The sequence below is a fragment of the Tyto alba genome, unplaced genomic scaffold (genome assembly GCF_018691265.1).
Source record: "Tyto alba isolate M040663 unplaced genomic scaffold, T.alba_DEE_v4.0 Super-Scaffold_44, whole genome shotgun sequence".
Classification (NCBI taxonomy): domain Eukaryota; kingdom Metazoa; phylum Chordata; class Aves; order Strigiformes; family Tytonidae; genus Tyto; species Tyto alba.
The window spans coordinates 12,334,685-12,344,370 of NW_024881320.1; the positions used below are offsets into that span (position 1 = coordinate 12,334,685).

Consider the following 9,686-nt stretch of genomic DNA (forward strand, 5'->3'; position numbering starts at 1 on the left):
CGTGAGGCGTTGCGGGGGCCGTGTCCAAAGGGCTGCCTCGGAAAAGAGCAAAAACGACGTAGCGTCAACGGCGGCAAATGTTCGGCCCGATGAGGGAAGGAAAAAGGCGGTGGCTTTGAGGGAAACAAATTGTTCAAATGTGTGTGCAGAGCGCTAGGATCTGAGCAGAGGAGCGTCCCCAGGATGGGAACAGAAGGCTTTATAAAGGTATTTACACACCTGTGAGAAACCACAGAGAAAGAGAAGGACCGAGGGGAGGGAAAGGAGAGGACTTGATGTCTGAAGGAGTGGGTAAGAGCTGAGAGAGGTGACCAAGGCACCTCTGAAAGTTTTTGTCATTGCTCTCAGAGTACCCCACCAGTTCTGAGGACACCAAGGCAGAAAAAGTGCAAAATTGCTTGCTGTTTTACACAGGGGAGAATGAGTGAATCCTAAGCCAAGGTCTCCCACTAAAGGCAAGTCTTATGAGGGAATAGTTAAGTGGAGGGAGGTGAGTGCCAAGGAAGCCTTTCAGAAAGAGACAAAAGGTATTGTCTGAGGCCTTTCTACTGACAGGTGGCCTGAGACTACACAGCTCTAGTTCGAAGGTTGGAATGTGCAAGCTGGAAAGTGTTCAGCAATATAAAACCACAGCTGTACTGAGGCTTCACGCTGCTTTCAGTAGCATATAGGGCAAAACCCATGTCAAAGTGGTCATCCAGCAGCCCAGCTGGAATTGCCATACATGTTACATGTTGATATATCACACTGGAAAATTTGTATTGAGGGAAAGATGGAGATAGTATCAGAAAATTATAGTGCTTATGGCACTAGGACACATGTTATAAAGCTGCCCTACCCACACTAGCAATGTATGTATTGTCTGTGAAAATTTCTCTAACAAAGCAGGCTGTCTCATTTTCATCAAGACAGTAAAGCAGCACGGTTTGGCACAGCTTCAGTATTCAAGCAAAAATTAGGCATCTCTCTGTAGTATGTGATTAATATGTTAACAAGGCCCCAAAGGTATAAACGGTATCCTCCAGATACTGATTAAAACAAGGATGAGCTTGTGAAATTCGAACCAGCTTGTACTTGTCAACATATATGTCTAGAGTCAAAAGGATTTCAGTATAAAGAGGAAAAAAAGGTTGATTTTTGGTATTATGATCACAGGAATAAGTTATGCTCAGAACAGTCTTTATTGTTTGGGTGTCATACAGTAACTAAAGCAATCTGAAAAGAAATAGAGTTACTGCCATAGACAACATAGCCAGGGAATATTTTCATTCCCAAGTGATAATTTTAACTTTTTATTTATATTTTAGGTCTCAGAATAATGGAATAATACTATTATTCATTTCAATAATTACTTATTTACACTACCCCATTCTACTTATATCAAGTGTTTTCTTTTTAAAATGGAAAAGATCCAGAGGCAGGCAATGAATAAGATTGGATGAATGGAAAGGGTGGTATACAAGAAGAGAATGAAAATGTTAATCTTGTTTAGAGCTAAGGTTAATAGGAGGGAAACAGACTTATTTAAAACCGTAGGTCAGCTGGAGAATATACATGGGACATTCAGATTTACTCCTGCTGGCAAAGAATAATTACATTGAATGGCAATAATAAGTGATGCAAGGGAATGCTTTCCTTACTGCAGCTAAGAAATCAGCTTTCAAAGAGCTATATATTGTGTGCATAATGGGAATAGAAATAGCATTTATATTTATCTATATTCTAATGGTGATATGTGTATCATTCTTCAGTGTAGCTGGTAGCCAGTAATTGCTTAGAGTTAGGAAAACCGTGTGCTCTGTTTGTCAGTTCATTCTTATGGTGTGTGTAATGATAAATCACTTTTATTCACTTCTTCACAATCTAAGTCACAAGATTGTCAAACATAATGTTGATATTTATGGTACGTATCAACCCCTTCCTAAAAATTACGGAAGTCTTACATATATCAGGAATCCAAGTTGTTGAACCTCTGATCAGTATTTTTCACATCAATTCTCCCTGGTTTACTTGTATTTTCAACCCAATGTTATCTTAATTCAGTATTAAATCACATTTGGGAGTATTCTTCCTTCTTTCCTTGAAATGTTCATGCCAAAGAGTTCCTCTCTGTCTGTGGCTTTGTTCAGCAAGAGCTATTTCCAAGAGCTGCTCATTTCACTTCTCTGTTTTCAATACCACACCAGTAAGGTGGGAGACTACACAGCTATTTCTGATATGTGACATGCATCCATCTAGTTTTTTTCTGGATCATATCTCTGGAAACTGCCATATTTCAGAGTAGGCCCATAAGCACACTGAAATTTGCCTGATTTGCTTGTGTATAACATGCTTTGAAGCATCTGGTGCTTGACATCTGTGAAGGCAAATAATCGAGCTGAAACACAGTCGCAATCTGTTATAGAAATCCCCATGTCTCTAACAGCCAGCTAGAAGGACGTGGCCAGAAGAGTATCATCAAGGCAAGCTGGGTAAGAGTGCTAAATAGAATATCCCTCATGCAATCTTCATGTTTTTTGAGTTAAATATTTAATGCCTTTTTAGAGGTCAATTTGTTATCCTTGAAACTTGTAATTCAATATTTATGGACAAAGCAGTTGCAAAAGGTACAGAAGAGGTGTATGTTTTCCCTCCCCTGCCAGAGGTGGGGAAATAAGATGCTTTTTGCCTGATACATTTTACATACTTAGTGAATCATGCATGCCTAGTATCTTTTCTTACCTGCTTTTGAAAGATAACTTCCTACAGCAGATGATCCCATCCTATGTCATGCCTTCATGGTAGAAGATTTTTGAGCTGTCTGCAATATCAGAATGACTGTCCATCAAAAACTTCATTTGAGTCCTGTCAGTATTTCTGAAGCAGTGAAATTGCCATCTCACAAAATGTGATAAAATTTTATTACAGTTGCTTACTCCCTCTGCATCCTTGTTCTTTAATGCCAAGCATTCTCTCTTTCTCTACAAACACAAAAGTAATATAGGCTTTCTGGTATCACTGGTGTTTTTCGCTCTTAGTTGGTGTGAGCTGTTACATCTGAGGAAAAATTAAGATATTTTCCTGTATAGCATACGTGAAAGGAGGCTGTTCAGCAACAGAGGGATGTGAAAACAAGCCGTGTTTACTTTTAGTGGTTTCCCATCTGTGGGCACCGCTCTTCCCAGTAGCAGAAATCCGAAGAATGGGCAGTGGGAAAGCGGGTGGGCCGCCCGGGTCCCCTCGCTGCACTTTGGGGGTTTCTCAGCACTGGTGGCACTGTCTGCCCTGCTCTCCTCTGACGGCCGGTACAGATATCCAGCGTAAATATTCCTTTTTCACAGTATCTCACAATTCTGCGTGTGACACCCAGTTCCTTCCATTTATAAACTCACTCACAGGCTTTCTTGTTTTTTTGGGAAGACCTGGCCTGCTGCCCTCCCCGGCCACACCCCTGGTTTTCCCGTGGGTACAGCCTTCACCCGGCTTCTTTCACGGAGACGTGAAGAAACCTCACTCGGGAAAGCTGGGGGTGCCCACGGCTGCCCCGCCGCGGACATCTTGTCGGAGGCTGCCCGGGTGGACTACATCCCCCAGCATGCACCGCGGCCGACCGGCCGGCCTACAGCACCCAGCGTGCCCCGCGGCTCTCGCGCCTTCAAGATGACGGCGCCCAGAGGCATCTCGAAGCCGGACGCGGACACGGACTCGGACAGCAGCGGCGAGGCGGCAGCGCGGTTCCGGGAGGCCGCCTGGGACTGCGCTGTGCAGGCGGCAGCGGCGCGGGGGCAGCCGCATGGCGGTGAGGGTTGGTGGCCAGCTAGGCTCTCCCCTTCCCCTCGCCGCCGGTCTGGGCCGGGCCCTTCCGTAGCTCCTCCTGCCGCGAGCAGTCCCCGGGGAGCGGCGGTCAGGCGGCGGCACCTCTCTGCCGCGGTGCCGGTGTCAGCGCCGGGCTGTTTCGGGAGCCGCCCGCACCCGGGGAGCCGCGGCGGGGCTGTGGGAGCGGGACTTGGCCCGGCGGCCGGCCGTGCCATGGCGGTGCGCGGCCTCCTGCGGAGGCCAGAGCCCCTTCCCGGGTGGGTTGCCTGCTACAGCTGCCCGGCGGGCAGTTTCCCTTTGCCCTCATGACAGTTTTCCCTCGGAGGTGGGAGTGGATTGTCTTTCAGGCATGATTCTTTGTGCTATAAAATCACACGTGCCAGAATTAAAGAGGTCCTGCTCACAGGTATTTTAAACTTGCCTTTACTTTTTCCTCTATCAGGTGGTTTTAAAAAGGATCGCTTACAGCCCGCTCAGCCTAGCCTAAGGTATTTTTTGTTTCTAGTTTCAGACTTACGTTTCACTGAAGAAGAAACTAATGGATGTGGTATTTGTGCTACTTACAATTAATGCCATGTGATACTTCCTACTGGCAGGGCCCATTCTGTTTTAAGAATTAGTCCAACCATAATCTGAAATGATGCTTAAATCTGAAAAAGTTAATAGGTGTTTTAAATACATTTCTCATCTCTCCAGCAGCGGTGGAATATAGAAGTTGAAAACTTATTACTGCTGTCAGTTACAGCACTAATTCCAAGTGTCAGAAGTCTCCCAACACTACAAGTGTCCCATGAGGGAATTAGTACAGTTACATATAAAAAACTTATTTTTCTTCAAAAAACATTGCAATTGCAAAGGCAAACACTCATCAGCTGGAAAGCAACACCTGAGCTCAGAGCCTAGCAATGGAGGTGATGCTGTCCTAAGTTTGCAGCATTTCTGTAGGCTCAGTTTCAAAGGTTGTCATCCAGAATACTTAATAAAATCCTCTCTCTCCTGGGTCAGGTTTGCATGAATTGTGGCAGCATACACAGGAACTACGTTTAAGGGAAAGGATGTCCTGACATAATTTATTTGCTTTTGTAGATTATTTCAATGATAAAAGTTATCCAGTTACTGACTGTGATGGAGATGGCTAAGTAATATTTAGCTCTCTCGGGAACTGAACTGTTACTAATGAGCTATTTTCCATCTTTCTTAGCGGTCTTCCCTATCAAGTATGAATTGATTACTAGAGGTTAGGGGATTTTGTATTCCCTTATCTTATGTTTGGGTGAGAGCACCAGATGCTATTGGCCTGGAAAGCAATAATCATTATTCTTATTTTAAATAGACGTAAGGTGAATAGTCATGATGAGGATGGAAATGAGCTGCAGACAACACCAGCGTTCAGAGCACATGTTGCAAAGAAACTGGGAGCAATGTTAGACAGGTATTTGGCATGCAATACTAAAATAGTTTGTTTTGTGGGTCAACTACACTGATGTTTTTGTGTGCTAAAAACAGGAAATTCAAGATCTGAGTGCAAGCTGGATATGGAGGAGAAGATGTTTCTCTTATTGTCTCCTTCACTCCTGTATTAAATGCAAACTTCCAATATTATGTGAACTAACCTGGCCCATGTGCTGTGCCCCTTTGCTAAAGACTCTGTGCAGCACTGCCTGTCTCCATTCTCCATTTGCCTCTGTAGTAAATGTGTTGTGGAGAGGAAAGAGTAGGATTTGGATGCCTTAGCACTTTCATCACTTAAAAGCTGGCTTGAGAAACTTTCATTTATTTTTATGACCTAAACCAATACCTGATTCAGATTTGACAGTAGGGATACTATGGCAGCCCAGTCAGAGGCATACTGTGCTTACCGTGCTGGCAGTATGCCTGTGACTGGGCTGCCACTGTCTTTACTGTGTAAATATGGTCCTGGAGAACTAGAATTCCTTGTGTTTAGAGCTGGCTTCGGAAATGCTGCTTTTAAGTCATTCCTGTGGCATGTGTTGCTAAGGAGAGAAGGCATGGTCTGCTCTGAAAGCAGGGTGGTGAGACAGCTTCACTAAGAAAAAAGTAAGAAGCTATGTAACATCTCCATAAGTCTTGTTTCCTAGAAATACCCAACTTTATCTCAGTTTGCACAAACCTGTCTAAGATCTGACTGGGGTCTTCTGTTTAGCTTCATCACTGTCTTGAAGGACTCATCAGGACCTTCACAAAGTTCTATGCAACAGTCTGATTCTGCAGATGATGGTGAGTTCTTGTCACAGCCATTTGGCTGTTTTGTGATGTTGTTTGTTAAATGGTAAGTGGGATGGATCCTACCCATTGCCAGTTGTACACCCAACTGACTAATAAGCCTTTGCAACAGAAGACTCTGTTGGCAGCATTGAAAGCTGTTACTTTGAAGCTGTGATCTCTGTGCCCTAAATCCTCCCAGATAATCCCAAATAATTGCTGTCAATCACTATAGCAATACAATGACAGCAGTGAGGCTTCCCAGGGAGATTGCTGTTGATTGCTTTAACCTATGTTTTATATCGTAGCTAAAATTTTCCTTTACATATTTTAGGTTTTCGCCTCTTCTCTTCCTCTGTCGCAGGAGACTGTGGGAAATCAGAGCCTTGCCCTCCAGCAAGGAGGAGACAGCCGTCTAGCTCCAGGTGAGGTAGTGTCAGCTGCTTTGCTCCTGAAGTACTATTTCATCCCACATTTCAGAGGCAGCTGGGACTCTTGCAAGGGAATAAGAAGCTGAAGAGCTGCAGAAGTGTGTATTTGACTCCTATATTTGATTAGAGCAGATTTTTTTTTTTTTCTGTTTCTTTTTTTAGTGCCATGGAACTAGAAATGCTTGCAGGAGATGTTCCTTCCCCTCCTAGCATCTATAAAGAACATCTCTACCTTCACACTGGTTAAATGCTAACTGTAGGTACTGGAGTCCCAAAGCCACTGGGTGTTGTTTATCAGGTGTTCTCATCTTGGATTACTCCACTGTTTGTGATTTGGGTGAATTCAAGGCAAAAGTCTAATAAGACTTCCTTTCCTTTTGTTACCTTTTCAGTGACACGGACAGTGACCAAGAGTGGCAAAGGTACCAGGAGGCTGCTGTGTCAGCTGCAGACATTCTGAAGCAAAGTGCTTTTCCTGCACTGTCCCAAGATTCCAGTCAGGATCAGAGTCAGGGTTATGTAGAGCACAGTCAGAAAAAAAGGAAGAAAAAGAAAATTAGGGGAGAGAACAATAATCAAGAGAAAATAATAGATCCATCAGAGTGTGATCACATGTGCAGAGATTTGCCACTGTTGGTGTCTGCAAATGGACAGCATGAAAGACAGGACAGCAATCATACAGAGAGCTCAGTGTTGCCAGGAGTCGTGAAGAAGAAAAAGAAGAAGAAAAAAAGAGAATGAAGATTTTGCTCTGCAAATGGCAGGTGATTTATGATGGATGAAGGATGCTGGAAAAAAAATGAGCAAGAGTTACTGCAGATGAGGGAAAATTGATTGGTAAAGCTTCTGTTCTAAAAGCTCAGTGGCCTGAGAATCTAATTAAGTGACTTCCTATGTTGTTGGCATCGTTTGGGGAAGGGAACATTGTTCTCCTAGCACACTATGCAGCTGCTTATGCAGACCTGAGTAAAAGGATTAAATACTGCACACATACTTGCTTGACAGAGGGATATAATCATAGTTACATACCTCCTGGTCTGTCCTTCACATCATGAAACCAAATCTTGTGTCCTGGAGAAAGTCTATGATGAATTGAATTTGGTTTACATGGCAACAGGTGATCAACTCCTTTTTCTCTTTGCTTCTTCTTAGATGCCTACTAAGAATAGCTTCAGCCTGTGGGAGATTCATTTATTAAAAGCATCCTGTCAGATATCAGGGGCCCCTTATTTTTTTTCCTGTCAGCGTCATAACAATCTGGTGTTGAGACCTGCCATGTTACTAATCCCTCTGTAGTCTGCACCTCTCCAGGGCCCCTGCATGTAAACAGAGTGTGCACTGATCTTATTTCAAGGTTGTTATAAATAGGTAGTTCTGTTTAGGTTGTGTCCATTGAAATTTCTTTTCATGTATAGTTTTTTTCATGGCATTTGTTATTAAATTGTACTACACTATTAGACTTGTTTAATTTGGCAGGTTTTGTACAACAGTGGCTTTCTTGCTGCATTCACATGGCTCCCCCACACAGATAAAGATGGTTCTTCAGTTGCTTGACGATCAGTGCTATGAAATTGCTATAGGAAGGACATAAGCCTAACTTAAAAGTTGCTGTGTTTCAGCCCTTATTTGGGTTGGTTACAGCTTTGGTCTCTCTGAAACACAGTGGGTTTTGGTAGTTTTCTGTATGGCTCTTAATCTTCATATTTCAGTTCTAGTATTTCCAGAAATGACCTGTTATTAGATAAATAATCTTCTTCTGTTTTTAAGATTATTGGGTTTCAGTAGCTCTTACTTATTGGCCCTATTCAGGAGACCAGAAAGCCAGAATAGAGAAACCAAAATAGTGAACTGTTGCTCTCTGAGCGTGGGAAAACTCAAGATGTTCTCTTTCCTACTGTAAGATCCTTGCTGTTTTCTAATCAAGAAAACACAGTTGGCATCCAAAAATGGAAAAGCTAAGTAGAAAATTGGCTTGTAATCTAACTGAATGTGCCAGCAGACGTTACTTGTCTTATGGGCAGTTAAAACTTCAATATACTGAAGCTAGCAGCTGGGGTTTCAAGTGCATGGTGATCTAAACATTACCTTTTGACTTGTTTTATGATGATTATTCTTATGCTAACTGGAAGTTATATGTATTTGCAACTGATGCACACGAGAGATAAGGAAGCAATTCTAGGATAAAATTCCTTGGAGAATCTGGTTACTGAATTTAGTCTCTGATGGTTGATGGTATCTAGAGAAAGCTCTTATCAATAGAAACTGTAATGGACATCTGCAATTTTGAAATTTCCAGATATGATAACTGAAGAGTTCACTGCTGGGCTGCTTATTTTTTTAATTCTCCCTTGCATCTTAACCTTTTAAAAGTCTTGAGCACATTCTAGTCTCAAGAATTTTCATCCATTTCACAGTTGAAAGAATAGCTCTGTTTCGGTCACAAAGACAAAAACATGTTAATTAGGCCTTTTTTCATGTCTGGCTAGTAACATATCAGTGATGTGTATGTTGAGAGTAAATAGAGAAGAGAGTAATAATTAGAAGAGGAGTTACATAAGTAGATCCTTAGGGCTAAAAACCTTCATTTAGTGCAAGTAGACTCTTAGACCCTAGGGTAATTATTTGCATATCAAGAATGACAGAATCCAGCCTACAGGGAAGCTAAGAATGAACTGCATTCTATAAAATTAATCCAAGCTGACATCTTTATAGAGAACAACTGAAAGAACTGCTGCTCTTTGTAGAGCATGGGAGCCTCCCAGATGTTGTGCGGTGTCAGGGAGAACGCCATCCCCTGGCTCATTCAGCAAGATGCACGAGATGAGAATCCACATGGCGAATGCAGATGGAATCTCCTTGCTGCTGTTAAACTTTAATTTCTGCATTTAAAACAAAGCAGAGCTATATCAAAAATAACCAAGCCATTTCCACTAGGATAGCATGATTTTAGAGCAGGTCATTTCTAACTGAGGATGTTTCATATTTTTGTAGTTAATTAAAGGATTTGTAGCTTGTAGTCAGTGATCTCATGCTGACAGGTTTGTGCCAAGCCATTTCTGAATCTGTTTCTTGGTGATTTTCATTGTGAAGTCAGAAACCAGGTTCTCTCACTCTTGTCTCCAAGATACTATTATTTCTCATAGTTTCCCTTGGTTCTTCTTTACAGCAAAGGAGGTGAGTGTTTTAAAGATGGTGTCCCTTCTTTGGCAGCTCAGCTTTGTTCTTTCCTGCATGGCT

At 42.5% G+C, this 9,686-nt stretch overlaps 1 protein-coding gene across 6 annotated transcripts in view; it reads left to right on the forward strand.

Moving 5' to 3' along the window:
• Positions 1 to 129: 129 nt before the first annotated feature.
• Positions 130 to 9,686, forward strand: part of CUNH12orf43 (chromosome unknown C12orf43 homolog) — a 28,464-nt gene continuing 18,907 nt past the window's right edge. For 2 of the 6 annotated variants that reach the window (XR_004408384.2, XM_033001507.2), the window contains exons 1-6: positions 130 to 207; positions 3,400 to 4,052; positions 5,129 to 5,227; positions 5,960 to 6,033; positions 6,353 to 6,443; positions 6,842 to 7,213. Coding sequence is in view for 5 of the 6 variants with exons in the window: in XM_033001507.2 (XP_032857398.2) it covers positions 184 to 207; positions 3,400 to 4,052; positions 5,129 to 5,227; positions 5,960 to 6,033; positions 6,353 to 6,443; positions 6,842 to 7,190 (1,290 nt within the window). In the remaining variant the exon portion in view is untranslated. Of the gene's footprint in view, positions 208 to 3,399; positions 4,053 to 4,237; positions 4,284 to 5,128; positions 5,228 to 5,959; positions 6,034 to 6,352; positions 6,444 to 6,841; positions 7,907 to 9,686 lie in introns of those variants that run through there. The other 4 variants (XM_033001509.2, XM_033001510.2, XM_033001506.2 and 1 more) reach the window with 4 other exon arrangements.